This window comes from Cornus florida, unplaced genomic scaffold (genome assembly GCF_030987335.1).
Source record: "Cornus florida cultivar Cherokee Brave unplaced genomic scaffold, ASM3098733v1 CherokeeBrave_3.0.0_Hap2_Chr05, whole genome shotgun sequence".
NCBI classification, from domain to species: Eukaryota; Viridiplantae; Streptophyta; class Magnoliopsida; order Cornales; family Cornaceae; genus Cornus; species Cornus florida.
In genome coordinates, this window is record NW_026775575.1 from 110,870,343 (window position 1) to 110,893,284 (window position 22,942).

At 37.0% G+C, this 22,942-nt stretch overlaps 1 protein-coding gene across 3 annotated transcripts; it reads right to left on the bottom strand.

The window, feature by feature from the left end:
- Window positions 1–1,364: 1,364 nt before the first annotated feature.
- On the bottom strand, window positions 1,365–21,563 carry LOC132308566 (uncharacterized). 3 transcript variants are annotated; one of them, XM_059806681.1, is made up of 12 exons: window positions 21,221–21,561; window positions 20,192–20,256; window positions 19,307–19,405; window positions 18,013–18,145; window positions 17,017–17,076; window positions 15,713–15,772; window positions 14,383–14,505; window positions 12,438–12,509; window positions 10,265–10,402; window positions 9,158–9,313; window positions 2,682–2,789; window positions 1,365–1,759 (listed from the first exon to the last, which is right to left on the bottom strand). In XM_059806681.1, the coding sequence occupies exons 1-12, from the start codon at window positions 21,443–21,445 to the stop codon at window positions 1,727–1,729; spliced, it is 1,272 nt and encodes a 423-aa protein (XP_059662664.1). In that variant the 5' UTR covers window positions 21,446–21,561; the 3' UTR covers window positions 1,365–1,726. The 3 variants fall into 3 exon arrangements, with proteins under 3 accessions (XP_059662664.1, XP_059662663.1, XP_059662665.1); XM_059806680.1 differs by having other exon boundaries at window positions 9,158–9,322; window positions 21,221–21,560; XM_059806682.1 differs by lacking the exon at window positions 10,265–10,402 and having other exon boundaries at window positions 9,158–9,322; window positions 21,221–21,563.
- Window positions 21,564–22,942: the final 1,379 nt, after the last annotated feature.

Here is a 22,942-nt window from a genome sequence, read left to right on the forward strand (position 1 = left end):
AACATAGATCGACTATGTACGTACACTTGGTCATCTAATTCATCACATCTTTTTTGTCAGGAAAATATATATATATATATATATATATATTATATATATAACATCATTAATTATAAAAAATAAAACGAAATTTATTTAATTAATTTATGATTTTTTTTACACGTGGGAAGTTGAATTTTTTTTTTTTTAGAGAAAACTAGTCCAAGTATCAAAGTCGAGATATAAACCTAAAGAAATATTATACGAACTATATATACTAGAGAGAGAGTATTAAAAATAAATAAATAAACCAAACCAAATCAATACTGGTAAATCGAATAAATGAATGTCGTAAAATACCTAAAAAAAAGAAAACAAAGACCTAACAAAAAACAAATATTTCACATCACATTTTACATTGAACACACGTAAATCACGTTACACCATAAACACACCACAACCACAACAACAACAATAACAACAAACACACACAACCATAAGGAGAGGCCAAGAAAACAGCACTCACCACCCTTTCTCACCCCCTAAACTTCATCACCAACCCTCCTCAGCTCTCTTCATTCTCGTTTATTCCAAATGATCACAATTAGACTCCGACTGGTCGTCCTCATCCTCGTCTTGGCCTTGGCCATAGTGGCCGAGTCCAAGCTACTCAGCGAATCCAAATGGGGCTTTGCCCGTTTGTCCGGTGCAACGCGCTGGGACAAATATCAACTCGCGGGAGATCTCATCTACCCGGTGGAGGAGATGATGATGGGCTCCGAGGCAGCACGACGTGTGCTGGCTCGGGCGACATTCATCAGCTACGATGCACTCAGGGCCAACACCATCCCATGCAGCCGCCGGGGCCGTTCTTACTACAATTGCAACCAACGTGGAAGGGCTAACCCTTACACTCGTGGTTGCTCCTACATTACTAATTGTGCAAGGTACACCGCCTAGCTAGTGCCCACCACCAAAATGCTTGGCACAACCAATATGGTATTATATATATCACCATTCGTTCTATATATATACATACATATATGTATTATGTAATGTGGGTGAAACAAGATCGATCTTGTTTCTATAGATTTGGAATGTTCTCTCTTTTTTCCTGTTTTTAAATTAAATTTTAGAACTTAGGACAAGACAACATGTGTATGGTTCAACATATATATGGTTTCATTAATTGCATGTTATGTTATTTTCTCTTTGGTTACCGAGAAAATGGATGGAAATAAAACATCAACAATATGTTCCATAGAGTGCTTTATTTTTTTAACTTGTCGTGATTGCTAATTAAAGTTGGATAAAATCTTGCAAATCCGACTTCTTTTTCCATACATACATATATATATACACACACACACACACAAACAAACATATAGAGAAACAGGTTTTGGTCATGACCAAATTCCATTGGACCAAATAGGAAAGATAACAGCGATCACTTTAACAAATGTTTAAAAAAGGAAATTGAATAATGTTTAAAAAATGGAAATCCATTTTTTATAATGTTAACAAAAATGCTACTGGTACTGATAATGTTAAAAAAAAATACATTTCACCAAATAGTAAAGATAACAGTGATCACTTAAAAAAATGAAGAAAAAAGGAGATTGAACAACCCATCAAGAGGCAAGCTCTTTGAAGAAAGATCCAGAGAGCAGTAAGTCTCCAAATGAAGAACATTGACATGGCAAAGTCAAGAGACAGTTTCTGCTGATAGCGTATAGCTCTGGAATCATCAAAATAACCACCATCTTCGCCGCCGAGTCCTCTGCAGCAAATATATCAAAAAGTTGCAAATATTATTAGATTCCAATCACTGTCAAAACTGGATATGATTTCAAGTCATATTACCATAATGAAAAGTAATTCACCCCAGTATTGCAAGACCCAAAAAATTAAATTGCACAGATACGAGGCAGGATAGATGAATACATCATGTACCCATGATGTGTGCTAATGATCCATAAACAAACTTCATTATTGACAGCTAAACTCCAAGGGCTTCATGGCTAGCATAAAAGCTCGGACGAATCAGGTGTCAGCCAAAGTCCAAACTACAAATTTCATTAACCAAAACTACAGGTTCATTATAGGACTCTCATTCTCCATATTCAAGCTTTATACAAGAATTTTAGCTGCAGCAACGAAGCCGTGACTTTCTTCAAGTCCTCTAACTCTCTGAATCCTCCAGATTATGTAATAATAAAGCGAAAAATAAACCCAACCACTGAGAGGGAAGTGAAATTCTAAAAATTAACCACTTATTACATTTTTCTTTTTAATAATTAAGAGGAACATCACCAAAGAGCCAAAAGGGAGTGCAACCCACATATACACGACGGATTTAAATAAAAATCTATGCTACGACGAAACAAAAGAAACCAAATTTTTAACCACGTTTGCATTTTGAAGAAGTTTGTAATTGATATTGTCCATTATTTTGTGCTGTAATCACAGTAGTGATAAGGTCAATCTCATTTATTTTGGATATACTTTTCTTGGGCACCAAACAGAAGTTCGATAACATGGTAGAAATGACATAAATAATCAATATAAAAATCATAAAACCATGTCATGGACCAAAAATTAGGGGATCCTTTGTTAAGTAGTTTTGAAAGTCTATTCAATTTAATTCCATAATAAACAAAGTATGTAATACGAAAGAGGCAAAGGGAAGAACATAACAAAACCTTCTCATCCTGATTCTTTTGGGATTGTATCAGTATAGGCTGAGAAAGGACTCCATTGTCAATATTCTTGATATAGGGCTGCACCTTCTCTTCCAACATTTCATTCAACTGAAAATCAAAATGGATCAGAGATTTGACCATTCATGACAACTCATAAAATAGATGTATCAAATAAACAAGCAATATTTGCACAAATTTGTCCATAAATGCAGGAAAGAATATGCAGGTCATGAGTTCATGTGGGTATCAACATTTTTCATATAGTCTACTTAATGAGTTTTGATAACTGTTCAAACTAGAGAGAGAGAGAGAACATGGTGGCTACACAACGTGTACTTCATATATATCAAACCCTAAGCCTACTACAGTGGCTTATATAAAGATAATTAAACAATGACCCTACCAACTATATGTAATTACATAATGACCCAAAATATTCTAACACTCCACTTCAAGCTGGAGATTAGATATCAAATAATCCCAGCTTGAAACAGATAGTCCTTAATCGATTATGACCCAATACTTTGGTAAACATATTAGCTAATTAATCTTCAGACTTTACAAATGGAGTAGAGATGCTCCCACTTAATATTTTTCCTCGAATGAAGTGACAATCAACTTCAATATGTTTGGTCCTCTCATGAAACACAGGATTTGATGCAATGTGAACAGCTACTTGATTATCACAGAACAATGGAGTAGGAGTTTCAACTGTCAACCCAAGTTCTTTTAGAAAATGTTGTATCCAAGTCAACTCACTAGTTGTATAGGCCATTGCCCTGTACTCAGCTTCAGCACTAGATCGAGCTACCACCGTTTGCTTTTTACTTTTCCATGTAACAAGATTTCCTCCTACAAATGTGCAATAGCCTATAGTAGATCGCATGTCTGAAGGAGAACCAGCCCAATCAGCATCTGAAAAACCTTCCACCCTGAGATGACCATTTGATTTATATAGTAACCCAAAACCTGGAGCTTGCTTGAGATATCGGATAATCCGAAGAACAGCAACCCAATGTGGCATTCTAGGAGCTCCCATGAACTGACTTACAACACTAACTGCATATGAAATATCAGGTCGAGTGATAGTGAGATAAATTAATTTCCCAACAAAGCGACGAAATCTGCCCGGGTCATTAAATAGATCACCCTCATCAGACACAAGTTTTGTATTTGAATCTATAGGAGCATCAACTGGACGACCACCCAACATACCTGTTTCTTCTAACAAGTTCAACACATATTTGCGTTGAGATAAACTTATACCCTTCTTGGATCTAGCAACTTCAATACCCAAGAAATACCTAAGTTTACCCAAGTCTTTAGTATGGAATCGATTTTCCAGAAACAACTTCAACTCAGAATCATCACCCGTGATCACAATATCATCTACATACACCACAAGAAAAATGAAACCAGCTTTAGTGCGCGGGTGAAATACCGAATGATCGGTCTGGCATCTGTTAAGACCAAATTCTAATGCCGCCTCAGAGAATTTTCCAAACCAAGCCCGTGGAGATTGTTTCAATCCACACAGAGCCTTTTTAAGGCGACAAACAGTGTGACAATACTCCCCCTGAGCAACAAACCCAGGTGGTTACTCCATATAAATTTCTTCAACTAAGTCACCATGCAAGAAGGCATTCTTGACATCCAATTGAAACAAAGGCCAGTGACAATTGGCAACAATGGAAATAAGTACCCGAATAGAAGAAATCTTAGCAACAGGAGAAAAGGTCTCATCGTAGTCCATACCATAAGTCTGAGTGTACCCTTTTGCCACCAGACAAGCCTTCAACCGCTTAGTAGACCCATCGTGAAGGTATTTAACAGTACAGACCCACTTATAACCAACCGTTTTGGAGCCCGGAGGTAAGGGAACAAGATCCCAAGTCCGATTACGGTGCAGGGCATCCATTTCATTTACCATGGCGCTGCGCCAATCCGAATTAGAAAGAGCATCTTGCAAAGTCTTGGGAACAAACGTAGCAGACATTTTGGATAAAAAACAAGATAAAGAGAAGGAAACATTATGGTAGGAGACAAAGTTAGAAATGGGATGTGCAGTAACACACGACCGAGTACCCTTACGGAGAGCAATAGGCAAATCATCAGGCAAAGTAGATGGCGTCGAATCCGAAGACTCTGAAGGAGATAAAGGGAGCAAAGTAGGCGGTCGAGGTCGTTGAGTATAAACCTGCAAGGGGACAACAGAGCGAGGAGGTGTGGGAGCAGGAACAAGAGAGGAAACCGTTGGCATAGGTGGCTCTAGAGTGATATCGAGAGGGGTAATAGAATCAGAAAAAAAATGGGAGAGACTCAGAAAAGGAGACATCAGCACTAGTGAAATAGCGCTGAAAATGAGGACTGTAGCAACGATAACCCTTCTGAGTGCAAGAATACCCAAGAAACACACTTAGTGGCACGGGGGTCGAGTTTGTCAAGACTGGGCCCAAGGTTATGGACATAACACACACATCCAAAGACCCGAGGAGTAAGATTAAACAATGCGGAGTCGGGAAATAGAACAGAATGAGGAGACTTCCCTTTTAACACTGACGAAGGCATCCGATTAATAAGATGACAGGCTGTAAGAACAGCATCACTCCAAAAACGTTTGGGAACATGCATATGGAATAAAAGGGCATGACATAATTCGAGGAGATGACGATTTTTACGTTCAGCTACTCTATTTTGTTGAGGAGTATAAGTACAAGATGATTGAGCATGAAAATAAGTCTCAAACGGGTCCAAGAAATATTCTTTGGCATTGTCAGAACGTAAAACTTTAATGGAACATCCAAATTGAGTTTTTATTTCTTTGCGAAATATTTGAAAAATAGAGAATAACTCGGAACGATTTTTCATTAAAAACAACCAAGTCATACAAGAATGATCATCCACAAAAGTCACAAAATAACGAAATCCATTAAGAGAAATATGTTTTATTGGGCCCCATACATCTGAATGAATTAACTGAAAAGGACTAGCAACACGATTGGTAGCTCTCGGTTTTAAAGATACACGACAATGCTTACTAAACTGACATGCTTCACAAGGCATGGACTCAACACGACTAAGACTAAGACTGGGGACTTGACGCTGCAAAACTGATAAGGATGAGTGGCTAAGACGACAGTGCCACTGGAAAGGAGGCAAAGATGATTGAAGAGCCGTGGGAGATGGTCCAAGATCAAAGTAATACAAGCCACCTACTTCATGTCCCGTACCAATCTTCTTCATCGTCTTGAGATCCTGAAAAATACATCAGGAGGGTTAAAATGTAACGGAGAAATTAAAAGATTTAGTAATTTGACTAATGGACATCAAATTAAAAAGGAATTGATGAATAAATAATACAAAGGAAAGGGACATAGAAGAGGTGAGTTGGGTGGTTCCCACACCCAAAACTTTAGTGGAGGAGCCATTAGCAAGAGTAATACTTTGTGATGAAGGAACAGACTAAAAATCAGATAAGAATGAGAACTACCAGTCATGTGATCGGATGCGCCAGAGTCAAGAATCCAGGGACTCTGACGAGAGAATAAGAGACATACAGGTGCACTACCTGATTGGGCAAAGGAAACCATGGAAGATGAGGTGGAAGGCCGTTGTTGAGACATAAACTGAGCATACTCATCGCAGGAAACTGTCATGGTGACCATAACAGGCTCAATAGCCACTTGTGGAGCAGCCACTTGTGGAGCACTTGGTGTGGCAGAGAAAGAAAAATCCCCTTATTAGAGGTTACTTGATGCGCATAGGAAGAAGGTGGTGGTTTCCCATGAAGATCCCAACAGTAATTGACAGTGTGACTAGAAAGACCACAGTGATTGCAGAGTTTTGAGTCTCTACCTCTGCCTCTGCCACGACCACGACCACGACCACGACCACGAGTAAACCGACTGCCACTGCCACGAGAAGGCTGATAACCACCCTGGTTCACAACTAATGCAGAACGTTCACTGCTAGGAGGAGCAGTGACACCACTTGAAGCACTCCCGGAAGCGCCACTAGATAAAGTAGCACGCTGGAGTCTGGAGAACATATCAGGAAGAGAGGGAAGTGTAGGGCTACCTAAAATCTGTGCACGAACTGATTCATATTCAGGTGACAACCCCGTGAGAAACCGAACAACATTAAAATCCTCACGTTGTTGTTGTATGCTCTTCACATCAGAGGTGATAGGCTGATACAAGTTCATTTCTTCACAAATTCCCATTGACTGGGAGAAGTATTCTGCAAGACTATTAGTACCTTGCCGGAGGTCAAAGAATTGTCTGCACACCTCATATATTCTGGTGATATTACCAGTACCTGAATGTAGCTGTTGGAGGCGATTCCATATCTCCTTGGCAGTATCCAAATACAACAGGTGGGAGCTGATATCTTGTTCAATACAATTCAGCATTAAGGAAATGATCTGAGCATCCCTTTGGTTCCATGAACTGAAATCTGCATCACTGTATTTAGGCTTATCCTTAACCAAATGAGAGCCAAAGCCTTTGGCTTTCAGAAAAATAGCTACGGACTTGGCCCATAAAATATAGTTCTTGCCATTGAGCTTTACAAAAGTCATGGGAGGATTGAAAGAAGCAGAAGAAAACAAGTCTGAACCGGCAACCATGGAGAAAAAAAAAAAGAGAGAAGAAAACTGAACCTGGGAAAAAAAAAAAACTGAATCCGGATCTGGGCAGACGGGCCGGATCTGGGCAAACGGGCCAAATCAAAACCAGTTCTCTGCTATTCCGGTTTTAGAAATCCGAGGTTGGGATAACTTCACGCCTGCAGCCAAACACCACCCTTCTCCTTCACAATCAGCGCCGACAAGAACCAGATCTACGCCACCGACCATAAACTCCAATCACCCAAGGTTCGCAATGAAGAATCAAGGCAACCTCTGTAGCGGTGACGACGGCAACCCAACACAAACGGCGATTTAACAACCAAGCAGAGAGGGTTCGCGATGATGGAACCTCTGCAACTTGCGACAGCCAAGGCAGCCTCGGCCTACAAAGCGAAGGGCTTCAAATCTGAGAACGACAGACAAGAAGCGCTGAAACCATAACACCACGACAACTTCAAACCTCCAGCTCGAACAGAACGACGGCCAAACCTTTCGCGAAGAACAGAATTGACTTCGATCTCGATTTGTAGAAGAACACCATAGATGCAATCACAACCACAATCTTAGTTTTCCCATTGTTTCGTACCGCTCTGATACCATGTTCAAACTAGAGAGAGAGAGAGAACATGGTGGCTACACAATGTGTATTTCATATATATCAAACCCTAAGCCTACTACAGTGGCTTATATAAAGATACAAGACTCAGCTAATTACACAATGACGCTACCAACTATATGTAATTACATAATGACCCAAAATATTCTAACAATAACTACTAATTTTTTGGTACCCATGAAAAGTGAGGCCTTTGAAAAAAAAAAGGAACTCGCTAAACCTTTGGAACAAAGGTGATTCTGTTTATGCTTTGGATGATCTGGCTACTTCTATAAGAACAACAAACGCTAAATTCAAAAGAACCTAATCCTGTTCCATCTTAATTGCTCAAATTACTGAACTCTTAGTCGAAGGTCAATAGAGCACCATTAGGTCGCAACCGAGCCACAATTTACTGGTAACACTATAAACTTTCCCCAGCCACCTAGCGTGGGTTAGTGACAGCTGAAATCAATGGAAGCATCATTTTAAAATCAAAATATAAGTAACTCTGAACATCAAACACAACAAAGGACTTAAATAAATAAAATCTGAGGGAAAGAAAGGAGATGAGAAACAGAAAGCAAAAGAAAGATAAATATAGAAGAAATCAATTTGTAGTCAGACTGAGCTGAAGCCTGAAGGCAAAATAAGAACCATAAGAAGATGTTGTGGTGATGTAGTAATCAAGGAAGTTCCAGCAATGATGATGGCATTTATGGTGGCAATGCAGGGATGCCTTGCCAGTTTTACAAAATAACGGAATACTAAGTAAGGGCTAGTCCAGTGCGCGAGGCTCCCGCCATTGCAGGGTCTGGGAAGGTTAGATGTATGCAGCTTTACCTCCACATGGAGAGGCTATATCCGGTTTTGAACCCGTGACCTCCAGGTCAAAATGGAATATTCTTTTATCCTAAACCATTCTAGCAAGCAATTAGGATGTTACAAAATTTAATGCATTCCCAACTATTTCCAAAAAAGTTCAACGGTCTTAATCAGTTAGTTTGTTCCAGATTTTTAATTTAGTAAAAATATGTCCATATTATCCATAATAGTTGATAATTGTAATACATACCCTTGCATCATCTTTCAGGGAAAGAAAATAAAGAAATATTAGGATGAAAATTCAGTGCTGTTCTTTTCTCAGGATGCCATGAAACTGGTATATAAATTATATTATGCTCCACAAGTATAATAAATTAATAACGTGATGCCTAACTGTGAATAAAAATTACCAATAAAAAAATTACCAACCTTCTCCTGACGCCACTTTGTTTCCCACTGAGCATCCAAGATTTTATCCGCAATTTCTCTTTGGGCATTAAGAAGAACTGTCATCTCATATAACTTTTTGGGATTTTTGAGGTCTTCTTTACTCCAAGATGATGCATTCAGGGGAAGGTTCAGCTCCTGCACATGCTGAGAAGTCAAATTGTTAACCATTTCAAAGATAACAGAAGAAGCCACTTTACTCATGTACACAGTACACAAAGTTCATGCTCATGTGCAATATTACTTCCTGCAGATGCTCAGCAGTCAAATTGTTAACCATTTCAAAGAGAATAGAGAAGCCACTTTACTCGTGTACACAGTACACAAAGTTCATGCTCGCATGCAATATTACTTCGACAGAACTATAACAAAGTATTGAGGCAAGCTGTAGGTAGTCTACAAACTTGCATTTCCTTAAACAAGAAATATATAGCCAAAAGAAGTGAACAGAACATATTATAACATAAAAAAAAGGTTGTTCTATATTGCTGTTGTTGTCACTGTAGGGTAGTCTACAAACTTGCATTTCATTAAACTGGAAATATATAGCCGAAAGAAGTGAAGAGACGTATTATAAAAATAATAAGGGGTTGTTCTATATTGCTATTGTTGTCATACAAAACACCAAAACTTCAAATTTATTCAAAACAGGTGCAATACTAGAACTCTAAAAAAAGAATGTGTATGCACACGCACACCCACCCCTGCACATACAAACAGACACACAAACACAAGCAGACATTTATTTTCAGCATTTTTCGCTAATTTATTTAGAAGTTTTTTTTTATTAAAAAAAAAAAAAAAAAAAAAAAAAAAGGAAAGAAAGAACAAAATTAACTATCTAATGAAGCTCAGGTATGCCAATCACAATAACCTCCACAAATCTCCCAGTGAATACGCCAAGTCATCCTCCCAACCAACTTAAGAGATTACCAAAAAAATATATATCTTTAGAAAATAAAGGTGATATTTAATTACAACGTTACAGGAAAATCAATAGTTATTCTGACCAACCAAGCATAATGGCTAATTGCACCACTCTCCAGATTAAAGAAACCAGCAGAACAAATGAAAAGAGGGAGCACATACCCCCCAATTATTTGGTCGTGGAGGAGGATCAAGAGTCATCACTTCCATCTCCAATGCCTTCTTGGCTTTGTAGTAAGGGATGTTCTTCACAATGACAGAATCATCCCTAGCGCGCACGGGATCTATAGAGATTAGGGCCTGTGAGTGACAAATACCGTTAATCCAGAATTTTCTCTAACATTTTCCTGATTCAGGATTTATTGTTAATTCGAGATCTTTTCAAACATTCAATCTAAAGAACAAGCGCATGTGTATAAAAGCCTTTATGCATATTAATAATGGAGATAGATCAATTATCATGAACATGTATAATGCAGCTCAATCATCAAAGAAATGCAGAGTAATACGGAATAAAATGAGTTAGTATCAACACAAGGATGGAGCCAAGACAACGTCTTATCCAACCGCCCATTGTTGTTAGCAAGGAGAATTATCCGTCAAAAAATCTATTTATGATAATTCTTACATGTAACTGTTTATCATCATAAAAGCAAAGTGCCTCAATTTCTATATCAGTATTTATGGTGCACGATTTATTTTATTAAAGATATCAAATCTCTTTTTGAACCCAAGTAATTGGGAAAAGGCTTGGTGGTGGTTGTATCAAATTTCTTTCTTAACTTTTTCAATGAATATTATAAACTCCAATAACCAGGAATAACACTGTACACCAACCAATTTTTGTTTATCAATGCTTTTTTTTTTTTTTTTCCCTTATCAAATGAAAAGTAAAAATAACTCATTTATGAATACATCTTTTAGCAAAAGAAATACATTCACAAAATCAAGAAGTTGTCCACATGGTATGATATTGTCCGCTTTGGGCCTGAGCCCGCACGGTTTTGCTCTTGGGCATCACCCCAAAAGGCCTCATACCAATTGAAGATGACACACTTACATATAAGCACTTCACCTTTCCTCTACCCAGGCGATGTGGGACTGTGCACCCGAAGCCTCTCGTACCCGCCCACGGCACACTCGCCCACAAGGTCATCACAATCCACCCCCCTTGGAGATCCGACGTCCCCGTCGGCACACTTCCGGCTGGGTCAGGCTCTGATACCATTTGTAACGACCCACTCCACCACATGGTATGATATTGTCCGCTTTGGGCCTGAGCCCGCACGGTTTTGCTCTTAGGCATCACCCCAAAAGGCCTCATACCAATTGGAGATGACACACTTACATATAAGCACTTCACCTTTCCTCTACCCAGGCGATGTGGGACTGTGCACCCGTAACTCGCCAGTGTGGTAGCCTGACAGTGTCTCTCGTACCCGCCCACGGCAGACTCGCCAGTGTGGTAGCCTGACAGTGTCTCTCGTACCCGCCCACGGCACACTCGCCCACAAGGTCATCACAATTTTGGAATCTTAAATCCAAAAATCATCTCATACTTAAGGAGATCAGCCACCCTTGCAAAGCCCATTCAATCAGATAATAAGAAATTGAATGCTGACAAGAAAGAGGAGAACTAAGGATAAGAAGAGAGACTCATTCAATTTAATAATGATACATGAGAATCTCTATCCAACTTCAGTGCAGTCCTCAAAACGAGTGGATGGAGAGGAATATGGTAGGTGGCCTTCCAAAAGGAAAACCGCAAACCGTCTTTTCCATGACAGAAGACTTTGTGATATATTGAAGAGCTTCAAATTCCAGCCACATATAGATTTTATATAGGTGTGCGCGTCAGTGCGCGCGCATGTGAGAGAGAAGTGATTGACAGGAGCATAGCATCACAAAATTCTACCACAGCGCTGAACTTCCTCAACATGTCAAACTATATTGTTCACCTAAATCAAAATATTATCCCAATTGAAAGGAAAAGACTTCAATTGACTTCCTTTTGATTTTCCATTGTACAAATGTACATAAAACTTAATACCTTCAACAGAATAGGATTACTATTTTCCAGATATTAAGAAAGGTGCTTAAAGATGGTTTCGTGCTTTTGAGTTGAACAACTACTGGTATATGCTTCAGAATTCTCAAGAGCTAAAGATAAAATATATAGATTTCAGGAAGGGGAGAGAGAGAGAGAATAAAAGAAGCAAAATAAGAAATATAAAGCAAAAAACAACAAAAATTCAATTATCTGTCCACTATGATTCAACATTTGTTTGAATATATATAAGAAGTATACATGATAAGATAAAATATTGAATCTTACTTCCTGCAAGTACTCCCAACCAGGTGGTCTTTTGGTCACCAAATCTCGGAGTTGATCATACCGCATAGACTCCTAAACCAATTGAAATTGAACTGATTAAAAGCCATTATAGCAAGCATATGATGAAAGGCTATTGAACAGACCATAAAGTTGCAAATTACCAAACCAGAAAGAGACATTATGCAATTCAATGCCACAAGGTGTTTTGCGGCCCAAGAACAGCTTACAGCACTCACATCCTCATTGTGATAATATTTCGGCAACCAGTTCACAGGCCTAATCTTTATAGTGTAAAAAGTAGCTGATCCATCATTTAGGATCATGAAAAATGTACTTCTATGTCTTGATTCTAGAAAGATATGTCTTGATCTTAGACCATGGACCACGTGAACCATAAATGTAGATATTTTCTTATTTTAGAGAAATAGTACAGCTGGTTTGACATTAAGAGACACAAATATGCACTTGCTTGCAAGCACGCAACTGATATTCTTGCATGTGATAAGATTTCAGTAGCAAACCAACCATTCTAACATGTAAAATCCTAAAAAATGGACTATCCAGACTGAGTAATAGATTTTTTCCCTCTCACATAAAGAACATAGTATAACTTGTTCAGAGAAAAGAGTTACAAATATGAGCTCACATACATACTAAGAAAATTAAGACATGAGATGTTTTCAAGAACACGTGTTTGAGGAGGGGAAAAAAGACTATAAAATATCAATAGAATAAATATTTATTGATTAGAAAAAATAAATAAATAACAAATTACTCCAACTTTCCCGGTAGAAATACAGCCAAAAAGTGAACTCTCCATTCCTTGTAGGCCAGGAGGTTCATAATTTTTCTTTTTCACGTGCCTTGCAGACTTGTAGATTGCTTGCCAAGACTAATTAAAAATCATTCAGTTATAACTTAACCCAGTCAATATTGAGCAGGTTCCACTTTCTTCAGACCAGATTTCAAGTCTGTTTAGGTGATACCGCGTCAGTATTCATTACAGTTTTGGGTGAAATTTACACATGATCAGTTAAAGAAAAACGAGTTCATTGATTGTGTCATGTACCGTTACTTGCTCACAGATACAATTCAAAATTGCAAAGGTCTGACATAACTGACTCAACAATCATAGGTGCTGCACTCAGTTAACAATCTATAGAAATAACAGTGTAGATAGTAAATTTACCCCCAGAAATCTCGCTAAATAGCCAACGTGGCATAAAGACAATAGCCAAAGAACAAAGCAGAGATGAGCAATGGTTCCACCCATCTCCAAGAAGCGGAGAACCCAGGTCAGAAGAGTCAGGGCTCTTGGGACCAAGAGAATAAGCTTAATGTTTGTCTAATCCATGACATGCACAAAGATGGCTCAGGGAATTTCAAAGGTGTTAGAGTGGTTGCTTGAGCTCTGGAGCTTGTTGATGTGGTCTCGCCCCAAGAATTTGGGTTGGCAAGATTTGTGTCAAGTCTCTACCGAACCAAAATACAATGATAATGTGGCATCATAGCTATGGCACATGGGTTGAACAGCGTCTCTCATGGACCTAATGACAGATTGCCCATTACTGCTTGCCTGACTCGTGCTTGCATGCCCAGTGATGGCCCCACTGGTTCGCAATTTCAAGTGCATTGTAATTGGTTCTAAATTCGTAGCCTATTTGTCATTTATAACCCCAAGTGTTCTATATAATGGTCAGGCAGGCAGCACAAAACAATGAGCCAGTCTTTGGGTAATAAGTATAAAAACATGCCCTTGGGTCGATCTACTGCAAATACCATAAACCATGCACTTCTACCAAACTGCCCTGCTCTTATTTGGGTCAAGCCCATAGAGCTTTCAGTTCCTATGGGTATTACCTCCTCTACTCAAGAACCACCACTGTACAGCAGACATGCCTGCCTAAAGAACTGAGAAAATAAGGAAGCAAAATCGAAGAGAGACCTTGTACTGCCACCAAATTTTCTGCTTGACATCATCATCAAAGTCGAATCCTCCCACAATCTGAGGCATTGTAATCAACCAAAATGCAGCAATGCTGGGATCTTTCATGCTGTGAACAATACGCTGAAAGAGTAGACAAGATCAAAAATAAATATACTAATAATGCTACAATGTGCGAACTAAATCATAAGCACGTGAACAATATTTAAGAACCACTTGTTTACTGAATAAAAAATTATAACAGTAACATCCATAGAAATCTTTTTGAGAGAGAGGAGTTCCTTTCAAAGATAATACAATAACAAAGAAAAAATTGAATGGAAAGCATAAAAGGGGCAAACAAAAAAAATAAATACATAAATAAACAGAAAAAGTTATGCCCCGACCCTGGATGAGATAGTCCTTAAAAAAATTTAGCATTCCTCTTCTTAAGTTGGTACATTATAATTAACTGCTGTAATAACTAACTTTTCCAAACAAACGATCTCTCCAGAGACTATGGCAACTACAGAACCATCTACGAAGCAGTTGCAAAACCTTCACAAGGAAGTCCAAACAAATGTTTAAGAATCCGAAAGGACAACAAAGGTCAGAAAGGCTAGTCCATTCTACCAGCAGTTTAACTCAGTTTGAGTCAAAGAATCCTTTGTTTAAAAGAATTAAATGTATGTATCCAAAGTTGCAGTGTGTTTACGTGTTATATGCGGACTCTTTATATTCATCTCACCTTATTAATTAGTTATTAAGCTGTGCTGGAGAAATATAATTTCGAGAATATGTTACTGCCCCATTACATCAGGGAGAAGTTCTTTGATACATTTAAAACATTTTATAGTGTCCATATCAGACAGAAAATCTATTATTGAAGCAGGAGAGCAACCAAAATATTCATTAGTAAACACACTAAGGTGCTTATGATAAAACTGAAACTTATGCAGTGGAAATTTTCAGTAAAGAAATTAATAATCTGAATTAAGTAGTTAAATTTGTATAACGGAAAATTTATAGGTATCTAAAATTTCATAATTAATTTTGAAATGACATAACTAAATAGGCACCTCAATTTTTAATTCAGTTGGAAACAGTTTTTAAAGTAAAAACAGGCACCTCAATTTAATATTTAATTGGGAGGCTAAGGCTTTGCGCATAAAATCTACAGGTACTACATTGTAATAATACGCAATGCATCTTCAACAGTAAGGGGAAAAAAAAAAAATTGGAGTATTAAGGCTGCATGATGTTCCAAATTTTAAACAAGAGCAACCAACAAGTATTTCAATATATTCTCAGTATAAATAATGGATGGGAGAGGAAGAGACAAGGTACTAGCCTCGTAAGGGTAATCCATCTTTCTCAATACATTATAGGCTTTCCATGGAGGCTCCATGATCTGCAAAAATGAAAGGATGATGTAAAGATGAAAGCATTGCAACAATTAGACCAACAAGAGAGAAAAAAGAAATTAAAGCAAAAAGTATTACAAAAATTAAGAAGAGAAAAAAGGAACTCATATAATGACACAAGGCTAACTCCAGGATTATTCAAGACTCTGTTTATTGGATAATCACATTATGTCCAATCAAAATAAAGGGCACTATACGAAACTTATAGCTCTGGCTAGTATCACTGACCTCCAGAACCTGGAGAGTAATATCAACCAGTCAAGAACAATCTGACCAGTCCAAACTAATTCCTAAAGTACGCATTTTTTTTCCTTGGACAGTTTACTCATAAAGTCAGCATCACACTTAATATATGAATAGAAGCACCTTTGCCATGTTGATTTCGTATCAATCAAGGATTGATCAAGTTCTGGGAAAAAGAAAAAAAGATATTAACTATTTGTTTCATGACTCAAATCCCAGGAGGATATAACCACTTCACCATAACTATAAAACAAATACTAAACATAAGCTTATAGGGCCCAAATTAAGTGTGTCTACAAATAAAATAAAAAAATATTGCAGATATTCAGAACGTATTAGAGGAGATCTAACTCCCCACTATTCAAACTTATCCATTCATAGATCATATTTTTCTGTAACATGTTCAAACCAGATTCACATGTGCTCTATCTTTTACATTTATTGAACTATATACCTTACCTTCATCATCTTCAATTAAGGCTGCTCAAGAATCGGTATGTATAAGCCATAAACGCGCCACCTAAAATCGGGTCAAGTTATAATTGTTCAAACTAACTCTTTAGTAATACGATCAGCTAAGCTTTATTTGGCTACCCCAGGAGCAACTGTTCATGGCCATTATGGTGAAATCCTCCCCAAAATTCTACTAATATCATCGTTTCTAAGTCCAATTATTCATCTCAACTCTTTTACGGATATCTTGTAAAATATTTCGTAAAAGCCATACGTTTAGCTTTAGCACCACAAGGATGACACCTTAAAAATCACAAATCCACAAACACCACCCAAGTTCCACATTTTTAAATGAAAGACGGTGCAGTAATTTAATATCAATACTTGTTTCACACATTTTACGGCACAGAAGTGCACGCTCTATGCTCTACGTATCACATGGAAACAAAAATAAGTTGACCACATTAATATGGACGTATAGTAAATCAACAAGAGAATTTTAAGAAAATATATGGAAATTCACGATGGGACTCACATCATCTGCAGAGATTCTGATTTTTAGCTTGTGTTTGCATTCGGGACATCCCATCACACCCTGCATTACTAAGGGATTTCATAAAATAATAATAATAAATTTTGTGAACCTTAGGCTAAAAGTGAAGTAAATAGGTATGAACCATTACAAAAACAAGCAGAACCTAGAACATAAGCCAAGTATCACCACTGAATGTGCATTGACTACAACTTTTACTTGGCATGCAAGTCATTACAAGATCAAATCACTATCTGAACTAAGGATTGTAGAAAAGCCCGAAGCTATATATCCAAAATGTTATGCCCATCAGGTTTGGCCTGGTCCAACCTGATTGGTATTAGGGCAGGCCACATATTAGCCGACCCTAACTAGTTGGAAAAGGTTATTTTTGAGTTGAGTTGAGTATGCACACAAATACTTAATATATACATTTAAACACATGCACATACATATGTAGACATACACATTATATGTATGTGTATCAATATATATCTGCATAGGCATATGTACGTAAAATGTATGTGTATGTGTATGTGTATGTGTATGTGTATGTGTGTGTATATTTATATTTTCTATAGGTATTAAGTATAATCTTTTCATATTTAGATTTCCCATAATACATGTACATTTTTTTTTTTTTTTTTGGTAAGTGTAATACATGTACATTTTGAAAAAATGAAATTATATTAGAACTCCACAAAAGGACTCTCACACTCCACTTGCTTGTTCCAAAGAACTCAATGACCCAATTGTCCTCTAAAAGGACTCTCACACTCCATAATTACCCCCCCCCCCCCCCCCCCCCCCAAAAAAAAAAAAAAACTATATATATATATATATATATTTAATTAGTAAAAGGTTTTAAAATACAGTTTAACAGAATGTATATGTGCCCAATTTGTCCTGGCACAAGTCCCAACCTAAGACCTGAAAGACTGAAAACCACCCGAGACTGCAGACCAGGTCTGGGCCAAAGCACAGTATACTAAATCTCACCGTTCCATCACAACTTGGACAGTCTTTAGATGGCAATGGCAAATGAAGATCCATGCCGGAAGGAAGGTGCACCAACTCAGCTCGATTCGCAGTGATTGCATCTGCAACACATTCAGCTGTTGCCTTCTCTCCACTGCAGAAGAATTTATCAACAGTTATATAAAATTAAATTTTAAAAAATAAAAATAATGTAGCATTTGAAATAATTGGAATGAGGCTTTTATGAAACAATTAAATGGTGATGACAATGACAAAAACAAGGATAATGATGAGGACAATTACAGTAGTAGATCAAGGAGTTAGGCAAAACAAGCTACATCAGATCAACCACCATACATGGGGACAATACCAGTTTTAAAAGTTCATATAGGCATTTTATCTGGTTTCCAAATTGTTATTAATTTCTTTGTAACAGTCCCACTAAACGATAAGGACAATTTTTATACAAGACTGCAGGGATTTCATTTCAAATCATTTTTAGTTACTCAACAAGAATCATCTATAAAACCGAATGGTATCCGCATAAGCTGCAAGAAGAACGCATGGGAAGGCACTCACCTTTCTGAACAATAGAATTAGGAAATGAACTTTACTTTCTGGGATGAACTAATCAAACTTCTATAAAAATGCAATATTTCCCATGCTAATGAATATTACAATCAACTTGAGTTCACTTTGCAACCTAAATATCTCACGATTTCGTGGGCCTGACTTCCTGGAAATCGTAGCTAATAAGCTTTAATTGCTATCATGGTAGCAAGAAAAGATTCTGCAACTCAACGTGTGTTCAAACCTTCAATGTTTTGGGGACATCCTAGACCTTTCTCTCTATGCATCCAAGTACATTCAGCACACACACACACACGCCCTTTAAAAATAAAAAATAAAAATAAATAAATAAATAATATATATATGTTATGACAAACACAACGAACTAAGCAACAATTACGAAACACAACACACAAAGAACACACAGATTTGTACGTGGTTCGGCAAAGCCTATGTCCACGGTGGAGATCTGGAGAACGTCTTCACTATGTGTGAAATCGAAAATTACCCTATCCTCTCTCTATACAATTTTCAGTGTCTCTTGATGATCCCACTCCAAACCCTAAGCGCCCATATATATTGGGCTACAAGAGAGTACTAATTAGGGTCCACGACCCATGAGCAAAATGGGTCAAAAATTCGGGTTGCAACACGACCTGGCACCAAATTCAGGCCACAACACAATATATAATGACATCCAGTACTATATGTTTTGAGGGAAAAAAAATGTTGGAGATGAATCTACCTTTTCAAAGTACAATTTTTCACTTGGTACTGCACCTTTCCTGAGCCTTTGCACATAGTACACTGCAATGCCTGCCATCCATTGCAAGTCTTACAATCCCTGCAATCAAATTCTGACTCTTGTAAGAATCATTTAACTTCAGCCAAATTTTGTTACCTTCAAAAGGCACCAGGATAAATTTAAACGGTAAAACATATAAGTTGTTTTTCGTTCGAATAGCTCGTAATGCCTCTAATTTGAGAAATTTTAATCTGATTCCACTAAATTTTAATTTATGTTTTCTAATTCATGAGAGAGAATTTGGCCACCAAAAAAAAAAAAAAAAAAAAAACCAGACAAAATATCTTCTTTACTTTCACGCTTTAAGTGATAACAAGCATAATTTCAAAATTGTTGACTAGAACATAAAACAGTATATAACAAACAGATACAGCATCTTCTGACCAAAAGTGGAAATTCGTGTTGAAAAGATCATTTTACAAGCTCAATATAATAATTATAAATAAAAAAAATAAAAAACACAGCATTACAGTACGACAATGTTCTTTCTTCAAATGACAGCCAGCATAAAATTTTCCAGAATCATTTCAAATATTCATAGCAACATCAGGCATCTGATGGAAACCATCTGCCACTTTAATGAGACTTACCCAGGGGGAAGAAACTTTAATCCATGTAGTCAAGATTTCATAAATGCCAAGTAATTTCAGTGGTTGGGATCTCTTGATCACATAGTGCATCATGTATAAGACAATCAAGACAAGATGTTGATCAAAGTTCAAGAGATCAACACATCCCATTTATCATTATAGGTAATGACGAATACATATCAATCATATAGTATCAGGAAAATAAACCACAGACAAGCTGGGATATTAAAAGCACCTCTGACATAGCACCTTCTTTGCCAGCTCAAATGTGATATCATAAGTCCCAAGAGTAGCAACAGCCTGCAATCAACCAATGAAAGAAGCAAGAGTATTTAGAATTATACGTTAGTATCAAAGATGCTAGCAAGAACATAAATGGATATCATATCACATGCACTCTCTCATTACCAACTACCACAATGCATAATGCGAGAGTACCACAATGCATAATGCGAGAGTACAATTGTAGGATGCAATTGTCTAAATTAGGTCACTCTCCACTGTTGGTCCTGCCACATAAGTACCAGGAGGAAAAGACTGTAGGCAGACCTAATTTTAGGATTATCTGTACGTGAAGTGGTTGTTCTTAAACTCAAACACGTGTCCTTGCACTGCTCAGCTCAGGCTTTTACCACTATTTACATCAAGCAATGGTGAAATTCATAGGATTTTAATTCTAATGAACCTAAATGGCCACTACAAGGACGTATTATTGTGATTTGCTGGACTTGTCCGATTCATTTTCAAGCGTAGTGAAATTGGTATAAGTGAACTCCACAAACCAGTTATTAGCAAGTAAACAGAGCACTATCACTTCAACAAAAATTTCAGATTAGTTCAATGCCAATCTTCACAAACAATCGGAATGAGATAAAGGTTCGGAGACAAACAAACAAACATCTGGTGACCCACACTAACAAATTAACTAGTATCATTCAAATGACCCACTTAAACAATCCTGCCGCAGTTCAACCAGAACTTTAAAAATAAACAAACACTTGGTTAACCATTTCACCAAATAACAAAAGGTCATCTAATTCAACCTGTTACTCATAGCGATACATATGCAAATTAAACCAAAATTACCAGGGTTGACATAAGATCAATATATATATACATCCTACTAACAAAATGAAGAAACAAATGCTGACCCAGTTAAGCAAATGATGTGTATCAATGAAAACAACTACAAATTCTTCAAATTAACGAATTCCCACATACATACAACTGTGACAAGAGATAAAATAATGATACAAGAACTTACAAAGATTGCAGAATATGAGAGCTTAGAGATGAACTCGGGCACGCCGAACCCACGCGGAGCTGAGCCGGCAATGTCAAATGCGAGAGTGAAAGGAGACAACACGAACTTTATTGGGAACTCAAAAATGTCTATCAATTGTTGGCCATAACGCCGAGTGAAGAGCTTGTACTGAATGTCTGCGAATTGCTTCGCGCTCTTCAGCAGACGGTCCGTTCCTCTCGACATGGGTGTACGGTTTGAGAGAAAGAGAGAGAGAGGATAAAGCTGGTGCCACGGAAAGTTTTCGCTGGAAGTACTTCAAGCAATTGGGTGTTTGGTTTATCATGGATTATGATTATTTCTGGTGCACCTTATCTCCTGTTACCAAACACCTCCTCTATAGCCCATTTTTAGTCCATTTTTAGTCCCCCTAATTGGCCAACACTTCCTCGTATCTATTACCGTATCTATTACCCCTGTTTTTTTTTTTCTTTTTCTTTTTCCCTTCTTCCTTTTTTTTCTTTAATTTTTTTTTTTTACTCCTCCTGGCCTTTATCCCATGCGAATAGGTGAGTCGCATGAATTTTTTTTTTTTTAATTCTTTAAAAATGCACTCCTTTTTTTAATTTTAAAATTATTTCTTTCCACCAAAGTTTTGGTCACTCTGTTTTTATATCTTTTAAAATATAATTTAGAGGGTATCTCCCTTTAGCTGAGTGGGACTCCAAAATAGTAACGCAGATGAATTTCTTGCCAGACAAAAAAATAATAATAATAATAATAATAAGAATGTAGAAACGTCGTTAGTAAGAGGTCACATGTTAATAAATCAAGCAAGAAGCGAGTCCAAAAAACTGGGCCGAAGGAGGAGGCCCATGTCACAACAACCAACCAGAAGGCCTGAAGAGACACTCAAGCGTTGAATCAGCCCAACAATCGAGACCAAGGGCCGGTTTGGGAAGTGTAGTGTGATGTAGTGTAATACTCTAGCCTAGAACAGAACAAGTGTTTTGTAGTGTGATATTCTGAAATGAGAACAAAACATGTTTGGTGACGAAAATTTGCTCTGAGAATTTTGAAACAAAAACATGGTAGAACATATTTGGTAATATATATTATTCTAAGAAATATGAGAACAAAACATGTTTGGAAGACTGAAAGTGTAACCAAAATCAGTAGAAAAATAAAATAATTAAATATGTTGGATTAATAATGTTTTTAAATAATATTTTCTTGAATACATTTTTTCTAACTGTATTAAGTATAAAGTTAAAATTAATTATTGTATAATTTTAATATATAATTGATATAACTTTTAATATATATATATATATATATATTGTTTCTCCATTTATCTTAGTTTATTATAAAAATCATTAAAATAAATTATAAAATGCAAAACCTATTAATGCTGCATATTATTTTGACAGTTGTCCCATACATTATTTCAATATGGAACTGAAATAAAGTTTCAATATATTACACATTTCATGAATTTTAATTTATTACATACATGAGTTTCAAAAATATTACAGCATTGGTCAACAGGCACAATAAAAGTTCATGAAATAAAATTAAACTAATATATTGTATCATTTCTCAACAGCCGCAATAATCAACAACAACAACATGAGCAAAAATAACAAGAATATAGTTATAGTAAGACAACAACAACATCCATATATAATGTAGTTTTACCGATTTTGTTAAGCTTGCATAACAGCAACACATCCTCCAACTCTT

Excerpts from the sequence above, each read along its gene's own strand:
- LOC132308566 (XM_059806680.1), bottom strand. The coding sequence starts at position 21,445 with ATGTCGAGAGGAACGGACCGTCTGCTGAAGAGCGCGAAGCAATTCGCA. Across the intron at positions 20,257-21,220 it reads TCTCATATTCTGCAATCTTT|GCTGTTGCTACTCTTGGGAC; the intron begins GTAAGTTCTTGT and ends GGTTGATTGCAG. Across the intron at positions 1,760-2,681 it reads AAAAGAATCAGGATGAGAAG|AGGACTCGGCGGCGAAGATG; the intron begins GTTTTGTTATGT and ends TATTTGCTGCAG.